Source organism: Gossypium hirsutum, chromosome D08, assembly GCF_007990345.1.
Source record: "Gossypium hirsutum isolate 1008001.06 chromosome D08, Gossypium_hirsutum_v2.1, whole genome shotgun sequence".
NCBI lineage: Eukaryota > Viridiplantae > Streptophyta > Magnoliopsida > Malvales > Malvaceae > Gossypium > Gossypium hirsutum.
Window position 1 is genome coordinate 63,068,652 of NC_053444.1, and position 22,455 is coordinate 63,091,106.

The 22,455-nt window shown below is 29.9% G+C and overlaps 1 protein-coding gene and 1 long non-coding RNA gene across 7 annotated transcripts; both read left to right on the top strand.

Annotated features, from left to right (window-relative positions):
• The first annotated feature begins 412 nt into the window (after nucleotides 1-412).
• Nucleotides 413-2,689, top strand: LOC107962791 (uncharacterized). Of its 2 annotated transcripts, none has more exons than XR_005916987.1 (4): nucleotides 413-514; nucleotides 1,854-2,018; nucleotides 2,156-2,258; nucleotides 2,359-2,689. It is a non-coding gene; the product is annotated as an uncharacterized lncRNA (long non-coding RNA). The 2 variants fall into 2 exon arrangements; XR_005916988.1 differs by having other exon boundaries at nucleotides 2,384-2,689.
• Nucleotides 2,690-14,499: 11,810 nt separating this feature from the next.
• LOC107963565 (uncharacterized) lies at nucleotides 14,500-18,584 on the top strand. Of its 5 annotated transcripts, none has more exons than XR_005916989.1 (6): nucleotides 14,500-14,699; nucleotides 14,820-14,856; nucleotides 16,797-17,254; nucleotides 17,336-17,536; nucleotides 17,785-17,886; nucleotides 18,044-18,584. XR_005916989.1 is itself a non-coding variant. In XM_041098772.1 (4 exons), exons 2-4 carry the CDS (start codon nucleotides 17,480-17,482, stop codon nucleotides 18,245-18,247), a joined length of 363 nt encoding a protein of 120 aa, XP_040954706.1. In that variant the 5' UTR covers nucleotides 16,797-17,254; nucleotides 17,336-17,479; the 3' UTR covers nucleotides 18,248-18,584. The 5 variants fall into 5 exon arrangements, 1 of the variants encoding a protein (XP_040954706.1); XR_005916990.1 differs by having other exon boundaries at nucleotides 14,502-14,699; nucleotides 16,800-17,254; XR_005916992.1 differs by lacking the exon at nucleotides 14,820-14,856 and having other exon boundaries at nucleotides 14,503-14,699.
• Nucleotides 18,585-22,455: the final 3,871 nt, after the last annotated feature.

Below are 22,455 nucleotides of genomic sequence, written 5' to 3' on the forward strand. Positions count from 1 at the left end.
GGTTTTCTTTAAATTTTTCTAAAAATATAAGCTACAACTCAACTCCCAAGTCTCTGTCTTTCGGGGGTGATAATGTTTCGTTCTCTTATGGGAAACCTATGGACTAGAATTAAATTGCTTGGAGTCAATCGTAATCACCATATCGATCTCTTCCTCTTAATCCTTGTTTTGCTGCTGGAGAGGACAAAAATAAACTAATTAATGGAGGAGATAACTCAAAATTTGATGAATTTATATTGTTTGTAATACTCACGCATATCTCTTTTGCAATATTTTTCATTCTTTAAGTTAGAGTTTTATTCCCAAATTTCTTATTAATAATCACTTAGTCTTCATTATTATATTTTACAGTATTTCAGATTTGTTTCAGGTTTGGAGATAAGGTGCAATAGATGAAAATTTATTAAAAAATATATGTTATAGTCCTTTGGAGCAGACAAGTTGATGTCCAGGCGCTAGAGGGTCAAATGGAAACAGAAGTTATGGTAGCGGGCAGTATAGACGGCTCCGTCAGGTATAAATAGAGTTGAAAATAGATATAGATGTATCTGCATCCTCTTCCAAGTACAAGATGTCTCCGATTCCCTATTATTGTAGTATAAATTCAACTAGTTTTGGTGGATCTACAATTTATTAACTTGGGGCATTACTTGTTGGCATTTCTTTGTGTTTATCACATTTATTGGTGTCAAAATACAATATGCTGAAGTGTGTCATCTATTACTCTGTTCGGAGTAATAACCTTTAATTTGAAATGGTTGTGTCAGTTCTTCCAGTGTTCATGTATCAGGGTTGGGTGACCTAAACATGCCATACTTCTTGCAACTTGCTGTCAAGTGCGATTACAATTAGGTCTCCTTTCCAATTTTGTTGTGACATTGGAACCTCTACATGTCTTGCTCATCTTTTTGTTCTGCCAATGATCTGGTATTCTTTTTGGCGTTACCATCTAACATTACATATCCCTTCCTATTGTTGTATTGGAGCTATTACTTGTTGTGATGCCTGGTGCATTCTCCTCCCACTGCAACACACATGCAGATGCACTTGTTCTTTCTCACTTCCATTTTTCTGTTCACTGTCTGTTACATTGTATTTCTAAGCATTTGTCTTGTTGATTTGTTATTTTCTACTGGTTGCTATTATGACATATGTTTAGCTTCTTTCGATGGCATTGCAAAGGAACTTATACTGTTTCGATGGCACATATATTTTATTAATTATTGGATAGGTGGAGTATTCACTGTGTTTATACCAGTATTTTTTGCAAAAAACATACAACCATGACAGGTATTTCATGTATGTGTCAACAAAATATACTGATCCAACTTACAATAGAATTCTAGTAATGATAACAATAAACTATCCACCAAATGAATTTTACAACTTTAACCTTAGAAAAAAAGGGCATTATGTGCTATATAACAACAGCATAAACTCCATTACTTTTCAGTTTTCATGATCTGTAAATGGCATAAAATCCAGAACTTAATGGCATAAAACAATAGAACTACGTTCTATTAGCAGAAAATAGATTATAAAAGAACATTCTACATACCAGTCAGCAAAATAACCCCAAAAGAACTCATATATTTCTCTCCCAACGTCCCCAAAGAAATATTTGTTATAACTCTCAGTGACAGCATCAATAAGCATATGCAGTTTTGAGAGTAATTATTGTTTAGGTTGGGTTTGAAGTTCTTTTACTTGTCTATTTTGTGTTTATTCTGGATTTCTTTTAATGGTAATTGTTTATTTACTGCAAGCGAGTGTCAGATATGTTATATTGATTCTTATTTAGGGTGGAGAGTTGAAGCTTTGAAACTGAAATGAATTAGCTTTTCCTTGAGCAGGACACCATGAAAGGCCATCTTATAACTGGGAGTATGATGTTCACAAGCTCATGCACCTAGAGGAACCGACTTAAATTTTCCTTTCACACGATTGGCCGCTCAGCAGCACTAATTATGGGAACTGGCAACAACTTGTTCGCTACAAAAAAACAATTCAAAGATGAGGTAATTATAACCGATTGGTGGAAATGCATATATGTGAAAAAATGAAAATCTTCATATCAAGCGTATTCAGTTTTCTTGTTGACCATTCCTGGTTGCTCAGCTGCTCAAAAAATTCAAACCATTTTATTGGTTTTCAGCTTACTTGCACTGCAAATTCACCACTCTTGTTGAACATGAAGAGGGTGGTCGAGCGACAAAATTTCTTGCACTCGATAATTGCCTTCCAGGGCGCAAGTTCTTGTAGATATCTATCATAAGTTTTGACCATTTCGTTTAGGTTCTTTCTTTTGGTCTTTGCTGGAAGCTAATTAATGAATTCTGGCTTTCTCTGATCTTTTAGATTGTTGATATTTAATATGATCCAGGACCTTATGAGGTTCAATACGATGAAGAATGGCTGGCAATACACAGAAATTGAACTGTCTTTCCTTTGACCTTCTGACGTGGAGACTTTGGGTGTGTGTATACATGACATTTTTGTTTTGGCCATGCCACTCATCTCGCTCGCTCTCTCTTGGGTGGTTTTTACAAGAACTAGTGAGCCGACAACTGCTGTTCTAATATGTAGGAGAACACAGCTCTGACATGCAAAAAATCGATGTTCAAACTTTTTGATGTTGTAAAACTATATAACATATGGATTATGATGTAGAATTTCATTTTCATCTAACCTTTTCTTAATATAAGTTAATTATGTTTATGCAGAATATAATTCTCAAGTTATATTTTGATTTTAGTAAATTCATATAAGAACATTTTATTATTAAGAATGTTATGAAATTATATATCATTATTAAATTATATTTAATATTAATTATTTTAAATTGTATAAATTCATATAAGAAAAATTATTATCAATAATTTTATGAAATTATATATTATTATTAAATTATATGTAATAATAATTATTTTAAATTATACAAATTCATATAAGATAATTTATTAGTTATAATTATTTTAAATTTTATTAAATCATATATTTTAATTAAAATATATTTAATATTAATCATTTCAAATTATCTTTTATAGTATCATATATTATGGTTTGAGTAAATTCATATAAGAATATTAATTATTAAGAATTTTATTAAATTATATATTTTAATTATAATATATTTAATAATAATTATGTTTAAATATGATTAAAATATTTAATAATAATCTTATTAAAATTTAAATAACAATAACAATAATCATTTACCAAAATAAATTTATGCTAAGGGTATTCTAGTCATTTTAGTTTTTTCCATTATGCTATTACACCTCTATTCCATTCAACCAAACACAAGATTACTATTACGCCTCTATTCCATTACATTCAACCAAACAGTTGATTTGCTATTACACCTCTAATCCAATACACTTTTAATCCAATACACCTCTAATCCAATACAGCGAACCAAACGCACCCTGAAGGTGTGCATTCATTTTGAAATTTTTTTTAGATAATCATGTTTATTTTTTTTAAATTAAGAGTTATTTTTTTAACTTCATGAGTTGTTTATTTATTTTATTATTTTTCACATGAAATTATTTTATTAGGTTATCTAAGTATAAATTATATCTCATTAAAAATATTTCACATATGAAATTCCACATTATAAGTTAATGCTTTTAACATTAAAAAAGCAATTTGAAAAAAAATAAAGATTGGTAGTAAAAAAAAAAGCTCAAAAATATAATAAGGACCATTTTGATAAAATATATAAATATTAGTGGCCAATTTTATAATTAAGCTTAATAATAATAATTAGTAATGGAGGTGCAGTTTGATAAGTAATGATAATAAAGCAATTTTTAAATTTTGAAACGTGGGATTACGGCACAAGACAAGCTGGCATAGGTCAAAAGAAACACGTTACATTTCTCCACGCGCCTTTGCTTTATTCCTAAGCCATTCTTTCTTGAACAACCTTTTGACTATTAATAATGAGCTTTTGCGCAATGATATTCGAGTATTATTTGAAGATAAGTATATATAGATTCAACTAGATTTTTTAGTTTAATTTATTTTAATATTTTTTTAAATCAGATCAATTAATTTAAAAAATTAATGACGTAATCGATTCAGTTAACTCTAAAAATCATAAAAGAGTGTTAGATTTTGTCTCACTCCTGTCATAAGTGAAAAAATATATAATATTTTTTTAAATAATATAAAAACTAAATATGGTTTTGATCAAAATTGTAAAATTGTGGTAATAGATTATTACGGCTTGGATTTATTCTCGTGATTCTCATTATGAGTATGTATTTGTTTACATTTATCAAAATGTAAAAAGATATAAATACCTTTAAAATTATATTTGTTCCTTTGTAAAGGGAACAGACTTTTTGGTAATTTTACAAATGAACTGGGATTAGATTAACGGATGACACCAGCTCAATCAAATAAGTTATTTATACTAGAAATTTTACCACATACGCATATATATGTGGAAACTAAGTATTTAAAAAATAAAAGTGTGTTTTAAAATGAAATAAATAATGAAAATTATAGTTTGAAACTAATTGATAATAACACATGTGATATGCATGGTATTAAAATGAAAAGAAATTAGATTCAAATATGAGTAAAACAAAATTTAAACACGTAAATACACTAGATTAAGAATATTAAATGTACTACAAATTTTATCATGGTGTTGTTATCAACCTTGGGTTGATGTTGAACTAACTTGTGGTACTTACTTAATCAATAACATTATGGGTAAACTACGTCAGTAGTGACTAAACTATGAGTAAATTTTTATTTTGGTCACTAAAATATTCAAAATTTTTCATTTAAGTCACTAGGCTTTTAAAATCGATGTTATATGGTATTCTCTATTCACATTACCTGTATCATTCAAAAGCTCTGTTTAAAAAGGTTAGGGATGAAGCTTATATTTTTAGGGGGCCGAGATTAAATTATAATTTTTAAAAAAGTAAATAAATTCACCATTTGAATAGCCTATATTTTTATAATTTTTAAAAAAATTAAATTAATATTTTATTATTTTTAGAAAGTTAAAGTATAATTTTATTTTTATTAATTTAAAATTTTAAAGAGTTAAAATGAAAAACTTTTCATTTTAGACCATGATAAGCCCATGACAAAATTCAAGCTAGTGTTTGGGTTTTTAACATGTGATCCACAGTGGAACCTTTGTCCACTATCTTTCAATTTTTTTATTTAATTTTAGAGATAATAATTTATTTCACCCTTTTAAGTTTACAAAAAGGTTATTTTAACTTTTTATTTAAATTTTTGTTTTTTTTTTAATTTTTAAATTATATTAGTTATTAAATTATTTTAAAATAAATGAAAAAGACATTCACAGTTCATATATTCCATATTAATCATTAATAATTTTAAAAATATGAAAATATTTTTTTATATTATTAAAAATTTTAAAATTAATTAATTATTGAAGAATATACATTTATTTTACTTTTATGCCAAGAGCATCATTCATTATTTTAGTGTAGGAAAAATTAATGTGACAAAATGAGTTGGTCTCTGAAGCAAAATCTAAAGGCCATTCTCAATTTCAACCGACCAGAGTTACATATTGGGTCTCGAAGTTAGTAAAGCACAAATATCAAGCGGATTTCGTAAATGACATTTCATTTCCCTATAAAACAATGTGAACAATACATTGGTAAACAAAAAACTCAATTAAAAATCTTGGAATGTTTGGTCTCATTTTGAATTTTGTTGTACAATTTTACAAAATCTTGGAATGGGTTTTAATGTCACAATAGCTTAATTAAAAAGACCGTTTTTTGGATCTGAATTTGGTAATATTTTTCACATTGGAACTTAAACTAAACAATTGTTTTTACATTAGGGCTTGAATTTTTTTAACCAACTTTTTTTAAGAAAATATCAAGGACTAACTTGGAAAAAAATTATATCCTAATGTGAGAACAATTTTTAAGTTTAGGGACTAACTTGAACAAAAAAAAAACTGAACCCCCATGCAAAAACAACCATCAAGTTTAGAAATTAAATTGAATGGAAAAAGAATTTAAATCTCAACTTATAAAATACTTACCAAATTCAAACACCAAATAACGTAGAAAAAATACTGAAAAATACTTTTTTTAGGTTTAAATATTATTATTTTTAAATAAAAAAACTATTTCCTTTTATAGACTAAGATTACCATAAATATATATTTTTACATAAATATTTTATAAAATTATCTTTTACATAAACTTTTTTATTCTTTCACCCACGTTTGCAGTTAAGGTTTTTACTTTAACTAAGACATTTAATAATATTAATTAATTAAATATTAATTCTAGTACTGCTATTTTTATATTTGGTCATCTAATTTTATAAAAAAATCATTTTAATTATTAATTTAATATTTCACTTCTTTTAATTCATGAATTTGTGTTGTTTGCGAAACCACACCAAAATGATGAAATGGTTAATTAATGACTGTTAACTTTATTGATATGATATCCATGTGTTCATCACACAAACAATTAATTAATTTTTTAAAATTTTAAAAATATAAAAATTCAAAAAAATAAAACTATCAAAAAATTAAAAATTATTAAAAACACAAAAAATATAAAAATTAGTTAATAATAAAAAATATAACAATATTATATAGTTTTTAGAGTTAAAAAATTAATTAATTGCTATCTTGGATGGTTATGTGAGCAAAATTAATAAATATTAATTTTTCATCTATTTTAAGATATTTTGATAAAAACAGTTGAACGAGGAAAAAAAATTAAACCAGCAACTAAAATAACTTTTTCTGCCTTCTATTTTATATATGGTTTTACACTCTCTCTCTTTGGAAAGGAATTTTTTCTACTTTTTATTCGTTTTTTAATAGTTTTGTATCACATCGATATTTTTATATTTAAAAAAAATTAAATCTAAATTAAAATCTTAACTCAAAATAAAATTATTGATGTTATTGGTAAAGGTACATATATGTTAATGATGTTTTTATCATATCAAGGTGTGGAATGCAGGTAAAGCTAAGTACCTCATCTGGTGCTTCTGATATCACTGGCTACAGTCGGTTTTCAATGTACTAAACTCAAAGCCTCAATGGTCCATCGGCACTTCGGCACTCGCCCAGTCCAATTCATTCAGACAAAGACATTTCAATACACAATCACTGGGGTTCTTTTTTTGCCCCGAATTGCAGCTACAAGTTTCGCTTTGGTGGCAAACATCAAGGCACACACGCCAACCAAGTTATAATAATGGACTGCAATTCTTTTTATCCCAAGTGAAATAATTGCAAGTTTTTTACCATACACCAAGAAGATAAAAGCAGACCCTTGGGTTTTTTAAAAAGTAGAGTGAAAGCTATCAGATTACAAAAGACCACTTCTCTTCCGCAAAATGTACAGTGGCCTGTGGTCCCAGTACATTTCTTCTTCTCCTTTACTTTTTTTGTGGTGGCGTACATGATTTCCAGGTGCTCAACTTGGAATTATATAAATTAATATTCTTGGATTCCTATAATTTCTTTAGTACTCCACCAGGCTAAAAGATACTCTTGATATCGCATGAACATTAAGAAATCTTGGTAAGTGGTTTAAGTATCTGGCATGTTTGAATGATTAAAGTTTCCTACGTGTTAATATATGATTTGTAGCTTAGTTATTGTCAATTTAGATTATTCTTTTTCTGTGTCTTTTTCAAGTGGCAAATGCTTTAAGAAAATGACCCCCAAATCCCATATTGGCATATACTAAATGCTGGGGTTTACTTTTTCATGATTCAAACTCTAACTCAAATATTCGAGTGCATGTTGGTGAACTCAAATATATAGTTAAACTAGGAAATTAAATTAAATTAAAATCTGATGATGAGCATCTGATTCCCTAATAATTTCATTCAATGAATCCTACATAACTAGAGACCATCCATTTGAAACGACAAGGAATCTATATAATGCCCGCGGGACATGTTTGAGAATCAACATTAACTTCACTTTGATTCATAACCAAATTGTTGCATCATTCCATTTCTAACCTCAACATAGGTGGTAAATGAGCGGATATGGGTCGGATTTTTTTGGATTCGGATTCTAATCAATTTGAGTTGGATGAGTTTTAATGAATCCAAATAATTTTGAATTTTTAAATTTATAAATATTTTAGTCTTCAACAGTTTTATCGAAAATAACTTCAAAAAAAAGGATTTTCAAAAAATAACTCAATTTTACATTAAATAAATCATGTTTACTCGACCAAAGTTGTGTTTGCTTGTTATGATTTTACCTTCTCTATATGTAATCTCGGTAGCCTCGACGACATCAAAGAAATTGAGGCATTCGCATCTACATCAAGAGCAACCTGTTGCATGGTTTGAAGCATATCAGTTTCTCCTACGAAAACAACATGGCTAATGTGCAACAAGTTCACAAAAAAACTTTTGAGTTGACAGGGTGAAGCAAAGTGAGTTGCTTTATACTACAATTATGGATTAAGTACAACAGGTGTGGAGATTTATTTTCAGATTGAAATAAAAAGGGAAACCACACAACGATTCTACACTTTGTGGTCTACAACATGTTCTATGTTAAAGAGCCATTTAACAACCGAAGCCTAGCTAATCGACCCTTTTGATTGTATATCTGTTATACCATGCCACTACTATGGAGAACAACAACTCATGGAAACTATGAGTCAACCAACATCAGCAAAGCAAATAGTTTATCTTCCACTACACCAAAACAGGCTTTTAGCGGCGTTTTTACCGGCGGTTGGATGACAAACGCCGCTAAAGATCGATCATTAGTGGCGCACCATGGAAAACGCCGCTGAAAATAAGCATTAGCTGCATTTTTCAGAAAGCGCCGCAAAATACCTAAGCCCAACGACGTTGTTTTCCGAGCTTTCGGGGGATTTAGCGGCATTTTTGCGAAAAGGTCACAAAAAAACATAAGACCAACGACGCAATTTTTTGAGCTTTCGGGGATTTAGCGGCGTTTTTAAGAAAGCGTCGCTAATGCTCAGGGCTTTAGCGGCGTTTTCGGTAAAGCGCAACAAAAGAACCTAAGCCCAACGACTCCGTTGAGCTTCGGGGCTTTAGCGGCGTTTTTAAGTAAGCGCCGCTAATGCTCCGGGCTTTAGCGGCGATTCTGGGAAAGCGTCGCAAAAAAACCTAAGCCCAACAACACCGTTTACTGAGCTTTTGTGGCTTTAGCGGCGTTTTTAGGAAAAGCGCCGCAAATGGACCTAAGCCCAACGACGCCGTTTTCTTAGCTTTTGGGGAGTTAGTGGCGTTTTTAATAAAGCGCCACTAATGGTCAGGGATTTAAAATAATTTAAAATATTTGTTAAAAATGGAAAAATTAAAATACTATTATTTAAAATAATTTTAAAGTTTTTTGGATTCATTACTGATTTTTTTAGTTTATATATTAAATAATATTGAATTAATTATTATTTAATTTGTTTATTTATATTAATTAAAATTCAATTTAATTTTAAATGAATATTTGTTAAAAATGGATTAATTTGAAATAATGACACGTATAAATAAATTGAAATAAAAATGTAACGCCCCCTTACCCGAGACCGTCGCCGGAGTCGAGCACGAGGCATTACTAAACTTATTTGAGCACTTAAACAAATTCGGACAAGCTGTCCAACTGCGTCATAGTTGCTTAAAAATTCATATCTCGAGTTCCGAAACTCGAAATCCAATTCCGTAAATTTTTCTTGAAACTAGACTCATATATCTATCTACTAATTTTTTTTTCTAGAATTTTTGGTTGGGCCAATTAGTACAGTTTATTAGTTAAAGTCTCCCCTGTTTCAGGGTTCAACTACTCTGACCTCTATGTATTACGAATCAGATATCTCCCTGTACAGAGCTTAAATGACTATGCAGTTTGTTTCTAATAAAACTAGACTCAATAAGGAATCTGTACATATAAAGCATGACTTCTAATTATCTTTTTTAAAATTTATGGTGAATTTCCAAATTCAGAACAGGGGATCTAGAAATCGCTCTGGCCCTGTTTCACAAAAATTTAAACATCTCATAAAATATAGATCATATACCTGTTTCTCTTCTTCCATATGAAAATAGACTCATCAAGCTTCGATTCCATAACTTATTCATTATTTAATTCCATTTCTACTATTTTTAGTGATTTTTCAAATTCTCATCTCTACTGCTGTCTGAATCTATTTTATGGTAAATTTTACCTATTTCATGGTTTCCATGGATTAACTAGCAATTTGACATACATAACACCAAATATGATCATGATTAGCCATTCCAATGGCTAATCATTACCAAGCATTTCCATACCACTCAATAACCATATCATAAGACCATATATACAAAATGATTATAATGCTATACATGCCATACTCAAAATATACAAGCCATTATGCCAAGATGGTATACGGATAGTGTGAGTGGGCCTCCGACCGTTCCCAATTTCCGAGCTAGCTTGTCAAAACTATAAGGAATGAAAAGGAGGGAGTAAGCATAAATGCTTAGGAAGTCCATATGAAATTAATAAGCAATTACCAACATGCTTTTAAGATAAAACACCACAATTGTACAATTTCTAATGATTTTCTAAAATCAGAACAGGGGATCTCGAAGTCATTCAAACTCTGTCTCACAACAATTTAAATATCTTATAACATAAAATCCAATTGCATGCACCGTTTCCTCTATATGAAACTAGACTCATCAGGCTTTAATCTCATATTTTATTCAGCCCTTAACTCAATTTCCACAATTTATGGTGAATTTCAAAAGTTACACTACTGCAGTAATCCAAAACTGCCAAGGCCATATTTATTCATTCACCACTATTATTCACTAAATCCATACAATATCATTTCATCCATCATGGTAAGAACACATAATTATGCTTCATAAGCATAGATCCATAATCTCAATGTCATCAAGTATCAAGAACTTATTCCAAATCGTGTCATTTTCATAGTATTCACCAATTCTTAATCTTTTCGGGCCATTTTACATTTTCGTTCATAATCAAATTAGGGAACAACTACGGAATTGAGTACCTCATTATCACAATGCCATAGTAAAATTATGGTCTTACACATAGTCACATATCACATACCGAGGTCATAGCCCAGCCATGGCCTTATACGGATCACATATCACACTGATGCCATATCCCAGATATGGTCTTATACAGTAGCACATATCACATTTCTCCGAAGCCATAGCCCAGCTATGGTCTTATACGGAAGCACAAATCACATTTCTCCGAAGCCATAGCCCAGCTATAGTCTTATACGGAAATCACATTTCACATGCTGCCATGGTCCAACCATGGTCTTTTCCGTCGATTCGTCTTAGCCACTGAATGAAAGTACTCAAGTCCGTTGTTCCATTTAATTTGTACTTTTATTCAAATATCATTTTACAATTATCACAGTTTAATGGCATTTTATATACAATAATATACTATATCATTCATGAAATTTTCATTTCAAAACATTAAATTACACATTGCATTATTAAAAATCATATGAACTTACCTCGATATAAAATATTAGCAATCGAGCCTATTCCTCGTAAACTTTATTTTTCCCTCGATCACGACTTGAATCTCGTTTCTCTTGATCTATAATATAAATTATTTCTACTCATTAGCATTTATTTGATTTCTACTTCACTTCACAATTTATGCTGTTCAAATTTCGAAATTACACTTTTACCCTAAAATTTACAGTTTTTACAATTTAGTCCCTACTCAATTCACCCATCAATTGAACTAATTTTTTCTCAATTAACACTTTATTTTATCATTATAAATTATTTCACAACCTTTGATATTCTCAATTTCAACACCAACATCTAATTCACAACTTTTTCACAATTAGGTCCTAAATACCATTTTCTATCAAAATGACTTAATAAAACAACCTTAATATGAAATTAGAACTTCAATTTCATAATAATTCATCATATACTACCCTTACTCAGCCAGGGTAACTTCCAATTTCACCCACCAAATCAAAAACTAATGAATTAGATGATTGGACCTAATTGTAAAAGTCACCAAAACATAAAAATTACTGAGAAATAGTAAAAATTGAACTTACATGGTGTAAAAATATGAAAAACCAGCATAGGAGACCTGGTACGACGTTTCTGGCTGAGAAAGATGAAGAAAATGTCTAGATTTTTCAATTACATCATTATTTAATTACTAACTTTTATGCTATTTCCAATTTTGCCCCTTGTTCACATTGTTTTCTTGCTTATTTCATACCCAAACCGTCCAGCCATTAACCTTTGGGTCTAATTGCTCTTTAAATCCATCTTTTTAAATACTTAAGCTATTTAATCACATCTCACAATTTTACAATTAGTTCAATTTAGTCCTTTTCACCTAATTAACTACCGAAATCTTAAAATTTCTTGACGAAACTTTAATACTAACTTATTTACACTCCATAAATATTTCTAAAAATATTTATGGCTCGGTTTATGAATTCGAGGTCTCAATACCTCATTTTAGACCCAATTTACTTATTAAATTCTTTTCTCTCTTTTTTTTTACACAAAATTCACTAATTCAAAATTCTTCTAAATTCACACTTGACTCATAATTATTAATTTATTAAATTTTTAAACATACTTGTCGGATTTAGTGATCTCAAATCACTGTTCCGATATCACTGAAATTTGGGCCGTTACAAAAAAACATAGAAAATATTTGTTAAAAATAGAAAAATTAAAATACTATTATGTATTAAGCCATAATTTTAAAATTTTTTGGGTACATTACTGATTGATTTTTAATTTATATACTAAATAATTTCAAATATAATTGTAAGAGATAAGTTAGTATTAATTTTAAAACATTTAATTTAATTATCATTATAGTTTAGGGTTTAATAAATATGGTTTAGGGTATATATATGGTTAATTAATTTAGGATTTAAGACCGGTTTAGGAGTTACAATTTTAAGTTTTATAGATTATGGAATTAAGGATTATGGATTAGGGATTTTGGTTTAAGGGTTAATGTGATTTAATGTTTATGGGTTCAGGGTTATGGGTTAAGTTAGGGGTTAGATGTTAAGAGTCAGGGAATTAGGGTTTAAAAATTTGATGTCAGGTTAGAGTTTAGGGTTTAGATTAATTAGTGTATTTTAATTATATATTAAATAAGGTTTAAGGGTTATAAGTTAGGGGCTAAGGGTTAGGGATTTAGGATCAGGTTATGGTTTAAGGTTTATATTAATTAGTATTTTTTAATTTATATAGTAAATAAATTTTAGGGGTTAGGAGTTACGGGTTAGGGATTTGGGGTCAAGTTTAGGGTTTAGGGTTTAGATTAATTAGTGTTTGTTAATTTATATATTAAATAAAATTTAGGGGTTAGGAGTTAGGGGTTAGGGTTTAAGATTTAGATTAATTAGTACTTTTTAATTTATATATTAAATAAGTTCTTTATATAATTGTAAAAGAGATAATAATAAATTGTAAAGATTATTAATTTAAAATTGATATGCAATATATAATAATTTGAATACAAAAAATTGTAAAATATGTGAGGATTTATTAAAATTGTAAAATATTTTTGTGGTGTTTTCAAGGATTCATTAAAATTTGCCAAAGCGGCGCCATTTCTTTACTGGAATAAAATCTTTTAGTGGCGTTTTGTAGGAAAACGCCACAAGAGTGAATTAATGTTTGCCAATGTGACACCGTTTGGCTTCATGAAATGAATTTATATTGGCGTTTTTGCTAGAAACGCCGGAAATATGCATTAAAGTTTAGTAAAACGACACCGTCTTTTGTTCAGTATTTTATTTTGGTGGCGTTTTTTTATTAAAACGCTGAAAATATCGGAAGCAATAGCGGCGTTTTGGCCTAAAACGCCGCAAAATATATTCAAATTCTTTTATACACCGTCGTTTCAGTTGAGGAATTTAATTTTTTTTAGTGGCATTTTTTGGGAAAACGCGGTTCTTATGTTTTAAAATTTGTCAAAACGGCGCCGTTTATCTGGAGGAATGAAATATTTTTGTGGCGATTTTGATAAAAACGCCGCAAGGATGTATTACAATTTGTCAAAGCGGCGCTGTTTCTCTACTGGAATAAAATCTTATAGTGGCGTTTTTTAGGAAAACGTCGCAAGAGTGAATTAATGTTTGCCAATACGGCGCCGTTTCTCTACTCGAATGAAATCTTATAGTGGCGTTTTTTAAGAAAACACCGCAAGTGTGAATTAATGTTTGTCAATGCGACACTGTTTCGCTTCATGAAATGAATTTATACTTGCGTTTTTGCTAGAAACGCTGGAAATATGCATTAAAGTTTAGTAAAACGACACTGTTTTCTGTTCAGTACTCTATTTTGGTGGCGTTTTCTATTAAAACGCCGCAAATATCGAAAGCAATAGCGGCGTTTTAAGAAGCAAATATATCTTAAAATTTCTCTAAACGGTGCCGTTTCTTTACAGTATTAAACTTATCAGTTTTAAACATATATCAGGTTTTTTCTCCTCAATTCCCTGCTCCTAGCCCCAAATCCACAAATCCCTTAGCTATCGAAATCCCTAACCAGTCAGAGGCAGAGAGAGCAGTTTGTCGATTTCTTACCCGCCATTCTTCAATTGGTTTTTTCCTTACAAGGAAAAGCTTCAGTGTTTTGGTTTCTTTCATACTTACATAACCCAGACAGTGAAGACGAAGAAGGTTCGATTTTTTAAAGTTCGATTGTTTTCTTTGCCCATGTATTTAAACTTTGGGTTTTCTTGTTTTTGTAATTTTTTGATGAGCCTGAAATTAAGTGAAATCGTCTTCTCTGTGTATAAGGTTTTCGCTCCTTTCATTTATCTTCATCGTCGTCAAGGTAGTGCTTTCATTTCTCAGTTTATTTTGTGTTCAGTTTTCAGTTTTCTACGAATTATTCATATTGTCTTAAGCAACAGTGAAATCATTTGATCATTGAACTCAATTTGATACAGTGCTTGTACCCCCAGCTTTTGGTTATAAACTTATGTCTAATATCTTTGCTGTGCTGAGAATTGACTAAACTGTTTTGAAGTAATGCACCAATTAAAAGCTGAAGTTCCAGTCCTTTTTGCCTGCTTTTAGAGAATGTCGTTCTCAGAAATATTTTCCACAGAGGAACAACTGGTCTTCAGTAGTTTTGGGTGTAAAATACTTGGGGATTTGGTCAATAAGTTTTTCTCCCCATCTCTAATTAGGTCTTCTAATTTTATGAGCAAGACAAGCTGATGGTAATGTAGGTAGAATTCTGTTTACATTAAATGAAAAGTCTTGGTCTTAAGGAGTTGAGTATTGCAAATTATCTACAAGTGCTTTCCATCTAAAACAAGCTTGTCATCATTATAATGTCTGAACTAGTTGTAATTATTGTTGCCTTTTTAATTTGATGATCTTATTTATCTGACTTTTGTCATGCACATAACTTAAGGTCTAATAACCAGTATATCTTTATTTATTTTTTGGATAAGTAATTATTGAGCAATATTATATCATACCATATTCACTGCCTCTACTTTTTGTTGTTTGAAGAAAATTTATTTATTGCGTGCAACAAATGTCTCAACACTTGAGTGCAGTTTGATTATCAATGAACAGCATGTTATCTTTTTATAATTTTTTTATTCTTTTACACAAATAATAACACTTCCTTTATTTTAATATGTATTTTATTTTATTTTTTAAAATCATACTTAAACTATTATTTTGTTATATATTTTAATCCATACGATACCGGAAAATCATAGCACGTGAAGCATGTCCATATACTTGTTTCATATACTTACATTACTTAAATATATATTCTTAAGTATATATTACATTACTTACATTACTTACCGAAATATATATTTTTAAGTATATATTACATTACTTACTTAAATATGTTACATTACTTAAATATATTACTTACTAAAATTTATAATTTACATTACTTAAAATTTATATATATATATTTAAAATTTTTATATATGGTATGGATATATAACTTATATTTTAATTTTATTGTCAATAAATTTTATAATTTTAAAAATAATTGTAAATGTTATTTTTTAAATATTAAAACCTATTTTTTTAATATATCACCCCATATATGGTATGGATATATAACCTACCTTTCAATTTTATTAGTAATAAATTTTATAATTTTAAAAATAATTATAAATAATATACATAAAAGTGATATACTTACATAACTTATATATAAACTTATATATAAACTTGCATAACTTACATAATAACATAATAACTTACATAATACACAACTTACATAACTTAAATAACTTACATAGTACATAACTTTGATAACTAACATTATACACAACTTACATAACACACACTTAAATACATAACTTACATAACTTACATAATACACAACTTAATTAATATTATACATAACATACATAATACATAATACACATAACTTACATAGTACATAACTAACATAATAAACAACTTACGTAACTTAAATAACTTACATAGCTTACCTAATACATAACTTACATAACTTATATAATACATAAATATTTATCATATCATAACTTACATAACTCATTTATAGTTATAACTGAACAACTTACATAATTTACATAACTTAATAATTTTAAAATATATCATTCTATAACTTACAAATTAAATACAATAATTAATAACGTACATAATACATAACTTTTCAACTATTTTATATGTGCTGTTTTATTTCAACTACTTTATATGTGCTGTTATTGTTGTAATTAGTTACTAACTTTTCAACTATTTTATGTGTATTGCAAATAAAATGCCTAGAAGAAAAATGCGAGATGTAAGCATTGTTCAAAATGCTCCAAACTCGGCAGAAACAAATAGTGAACCACGGATAGCTATTGGATCTTCGAATGTTCCGAATACACTTGAGGATCCTACAGAAGTTCAAAGTAATTTTACATTTAATTTACATGCGTGTTGACTTATAATTGATTTATTTTTCAAATTCTTATATTATAATATACCAATTTTCAGCTGAAAATGGTGGGACGCGCAGAAGTCAATGACGTACGCTACTTAGACAATTATACGAGTTAGATCCAGTCGAGCATGTCAAAGTTGGGCGAAACAGTTTTGGTCAGCCTGTTGGATAAGAAGCTCGACTTTTAGCAGGATACTTGGGCATTTTAGCGCGAAATGCGAATATGTTACCTATCAACTACGAGTCATGGCATAAAATGCCCGATAGTAACAAAAACTAAGCCCTCGATAATATTAAGGTAACAAAACGTTAATGTCATCTGTAATACTTAGGTTTAAGTTTCATTTATATTTACTTTCTTAACTTGTAATTTTTGTAGGCGAGGTTTGCTTTAGAGATCTCGGATACTTATGTAAAGAAGGCATTGGGAAAAAGATGGAGAGACCATAAAAGTACTTTAAAGAAAGGTTATTATAAGACAAAAACAACCCTCAAAGAGAAATTGCAAAATGTCCCGCCGGGTATGCTGAGGTACCAATGGAAAGAAGCGGTTAGATTTTGGCAATCGAAGAAAGGCAAGGTATGACGTACTTCCAAACTCTTGTAATTATTTTGGTTTATAGTATTTACTATTTACATACTAAAAATTTCATAATGTAGGATCGTGAACGAGTTGGAAAAAGCAGCAGGCAGAAACAAAAATTCACTCACACAGCCGGGTTGAAAAGTTTTGCATGTGTAGCTGAGGCGGAGGTATTTTTAATTTTTTTAATACTGTCAAATATGTATAAATTTCTATTAAATAATATTTTTACTACTATATTTTAGGAACTGTCGTCCGGTCAAAAAGTTGGACGCCTTCAACTTTTTGAAATTACACATAGGAAGAAAGATGGATCTCCTATGACTCCTAAAGCTGGTGAAATTATCGTACATTTACTTAATACGATTTGACTTGTTTTAGTTATTTATAGTGTTTATTTTCTAATGGTTTAATTCATTGCTTGTAATGCGACTATTGTTAAGTTATGTTGCATTTGTTTTTTTAATATATATTGAATTCCTAACTATGTGATTTATTTATTAGGAAAAACTAAAGGATAAAAAGGCAGAGTACGAAGCGATTGCTTCTAGTGAGAGTTCTGTTCATCTTGAAGACATTGATAACCAAATTATTGCTGAAGTTTTGGGTCCTGAAAGGTATGGTCGGGTTAGATTTCAAGGATCTTTAATTAACCCAACCCAATATTTTGGATCCAGCTCGCGGCAATACATGCCTTCGACGAGTTAGTCTCAAGCTGAAGTTCAGAGGTTAAAAGACCAGATGGCTCAGATGCAAGCAACCACAATTGAGGTTCAAAAGAAATATGAAGAACTCCAGCTACAACTTAAAGCAGAGGCGACAGCGAGGGAAGCAGAGGCGGCAGCGAGGGAAGCAGAGCAGAGCAGAGCAAAAAGTACGACGAACTCCAACAGCAGCTTCAGAAAATGATAAAGATATTTCAGGAATCGCAACATCCACCGTCATAGTGTATTGTATAAATATTTTTATCATTTTAACTTTTAACATTTTTGTAAAAATAATATGAATTATATTTTATTTATTGATATTAATATTATTTTACTCATTTAATTTAAAATATTATATAGATTTATTGCTTTTGGCTGGTTTAGATTAGGTTGTTTTTGATTTGTTGCTGCAGGATTGCTGAAAATATAAAAAATTTAATTTTGCCAAAATTCCAAAATTAGTGGCGTTTTTAGGAAAAGCGCAGCTAAAGGTCATCAAGCAATAGCGGTGTTTGTGAGGGAAACGACGCTAAAGAACATGACATTTAGCGGCGTTTGTTATAGAAGCGCCGCTAAAGAACATGACCTTTAGCGGCGTTTGTTATAGAAGCGCCGCTACAGAACATGACCTTTAGCGGCGTTTGTGACAGAGGCGCCGCTAAAGAACATGACCATTAGCGGCGTTTGTGGGAAAATCGCCGCTAAAGAACATGATCTTTAGCGGTGTTTATAAAAATAAACGCCGTAAACGTTAGCGGCATTGACAACAGTGGCATTTTTGGTGTAGTGTTCATGGTCTAGCAAAATGGTCTTCTAATGCCAATACCCACAAATAAACCTCAAAGTAGTTAGTCTCCAAAAGCTATGATAACAATAGTTGCATTCATGTAGTTATAGAAGCAATCTAGAAAACAAAAGACTGTAATCAATCTACGAACTTACTCTAAAGAATAAAAAGAAGAAAGGTAATTTGAAATAAAAAGAAGGTAATGTTGCCAACCAACATCGCTTTGCATCAAAATGTTCTTACATCCAATACGACACTAGCAGTCCAAAATCAAACCGGAGATGCTATCAAAGCAACACAACACCAAAAACCAAAGACCAAAACTAGTTGAATGTCAATGACTTTAAAGCAATGTTTTTTAAATTGAACCGGTGATAGAACCAATCAAGCCACCAGTTTGATTAAAAAATTAAAAATTAAAAAAATCGGTTCAATCAAGTTTTTAGCCGATTCTGTTGCTTGTTCCATCGGTTTAATCAATTCGTACCGATTTCCAGTTTAATTGATTCAAAACCACTCTCTGGATGGATCCCTTAGCTGATTCTCAGTCCAACCAATTCGATCGATCTGTTCAATCTAGTTCAAACAACAATGCTTTAAAGACCTCTTGAAAAAACCAACGTCGACCATTGGGATTACCATATGTAAGTGCAACTGCTGAGTTTGATTCAACAATACAATTTGAATTTATCCAACTATTCAAATTTAGCAAATATTTCCAGAGTTGTATATTTGCCCAAGTAATTTTTTTATTTCATTCTTAAAGATTCATAAATAAAAAAGCTTGTTGACGAGTAGGATCAACAAGGGGCAATGGATGACTATGATGGTGGCAATTATGACTAGGCTTATATATACGGGAGACAAGAGTGTCTGCACGTCTTGAGTTTGTTGACGGTATAGTCCTATTTTATTTTCTTGCAGTGGTGATGACGTGATATTTTAGGCTAAAGATATGGTATCTTAAAGACAGTTGGGTCAATGAGCTCGAGACTTCATATCAACCTGAAGAAAATGGTTTAGCGAGGGTTGGTCACGGTGTTGTCAGATGCTCAAGGTTTACTTGATACAGACACTTGTTTGATATGTAATTCGCCTGTTAATGACACATATAGGGAACTTTCGGAGGTGCTATAACAATTTCTCCCTCGATGAGGGGAGGTTATAAATTGTCCTTTATTAATTTGCCGAGAAAGTGGGTTCACTAAGCCTATTGAAGGAAGTGTGTTCGCTGATGCCAACTGTAACTTCGTTGAAGTTGATGTAATTTCACGTAACTTTAAAAATTAATAATTTGTAAAATTTTTAAATTTTATAATATGAAAGATCCAAAATTTTGAAAATTGAGTTATATTATTTAAAGCGGGCTTTAAACGTAAACTTGGTGAAGATGTTGCGCGTTGGTTGGGTAAATGAGGGGATCAGTAGCGATGATGGCTAAATTGTGGTGCTTGCTGGAAATTGTGCGCGAATATTGCGCATATTTTCTTAACTGTCACACGCTAAGTGTAACTGAAGCATCAATTCCCCTTTTATAAATCAACTTATGGACTGTTTTGGGTGCTTATCTGCTTTGTAAGAAATCTCTAAAACGATTTTGGTTAATTTAGATTTGGTATTTTTCTTTAAATTAACGTAATAAATAAAATAAATTGTATTTTAAGAATATTAGATTGGTTTTTTTACAGAATACCTAAGGCAAATTTTTAAAAAGGTTTTGATTTCTTATATAACAACAATAGGTTATCAATCATATAAAAATAACTTTCAATTTCGTATTTTTATACAATGCATTATTGATTTTAGCTAGCGGAGTTGCACATAGTCATTTGATTGAAATGTGTCTTATCCATCGTTTATTGAGTCGAAATTAGAAGGTCATTGTTCGTCATATTCCGAGGTCGCAAAATACCATGTCCAAGTATATGGCGACTAATTCTACATAAATTCATTGGTTTGAAGAACCCCGCAATCAGCATAAAGTTTAATTGAGGCGGATTATATTCTTGCTTTGAGTCATTAGTGTATTTTTTAAGTTTTTCGCTTTAAACTGTCTTTTTTCTAAAATAAGAGTTTTTGCATCCACGTTTAAACCATTTTGTTTATTTTTTCTTGAGAATTGGGATAAAAATTTATTCACATTTGTGTTTTTTTTAAGTAAAAAGTTAAATTATATTAAATCAATTACTCAATCGCACCACAGTCTTTATATTGTTAAAGAGTCCTCAATACCTCATTAGGAGGCACAATTAAGATTTGTAAGCTAGACTTCTATGCAAGGCAAACATTTGCCAGACGGTCCGCAATATTATATTGATAAAAAAATTTATTATATTTTTATTTAATTTAATTTTTAAATATTATTATTTTATTCTATAATATTTCATAAAATAAACTTTTTAAAACATAACATTTAATAAATTAAATTATTATCATATATATTTCAATAAATATTTAATTTTTAAATATAGTATAAAATTATATTAATATAACATTAAATCATTGTACCTTGACACTTGAACAATCCAAAAGAACACCTCCTTCAATTGTAGTAATTATTTTCTATAAACCACAATATTTCATGCAAAATGGTGCATCAACCCAATAATTAGGAGCATTTCCAACAGTTTGGATTCACAAAACATACAGCTCAGAGGTTGATACAAATCCCTATAACTACAAAACGCTGCAAAAATATCTCTGCCAACTCAATAGAACCATTCCCATAGAAATATGGCCACCAATTGTTAGTACAAAACTCCGGTAAGGAAAAAACTCGAACACATGATCGGAATTCGAAAAGTAAAAGAAGAAATAGGACAGGCTCCAAGGCGTGTATCAAGCCACTATCTTTAAGGTTATATTCGCCCCCACTTATCTTCAGTGTGCAAACGAGTTCCAAGCAAATTAACCTCGAGGATACAATGAAGCCAATGACTATTTGCGTTTTGCACTGACGAGAATAGTCCACTATGCACTGAGTAATGTATAACAAAAACTCAATTTCTACAAAGGATTTCTGCGGCAATACTTTATAGAATAATCTAATAATATTAGAAAATGAAGGAAGAGAAGAAATAATATTAGAATTTGTTGATATGATTTCCAAATGAAATCCCATTCCTATTTATAGGAATTTTCATGTCTCTTCATAGAGACATCTTTCAATAGGTGTCTTTATGAATAAATAAATAATAATAATTATTCATTTAATTTTGTAACTATTCAAATAATATTTTTTGAATAGTTATAATTCTTTTTTAAAAAATCAAATGATATAACTTTTGACCAATGACCAAAAGTTTTATCTTTTGATTAATTACACCCATTCATTTATAGTTATTGGGATACTATAAATATTTGAAAATATTCCAACAATCTCCCCCCATTTTCAAAATATTTAGATTTTGATATTCTTGGAA

What these genes read in the sequence shown, in the direction of transcription:
- LOC107963565 (XM_041098772.1), top strand. Translation starts at nt 17,480, where the DNA reads ATGCTGAGGTACCAATGGAAAGAAGCGGTTAGATTTTGGCAATCGAAG. An exon ending in GGCAATCGAAGAAAGGCAAG is followed by an intron (nt 17,537 to 17,784) that starts GTATGACGTACT and finishes ACTATATTTTAG; the next exon opens with GAACTGTCGTCCGGTCAAAA. An exon ending in CTAAAGCTGGTGAAATTATC is followed by an intron (nt 17,887 to 18,043) that starts GTACATTTACTT and finishes TTTATTTATTAG; the next exon opens with GAAAAACTAAAGGATAAAAA.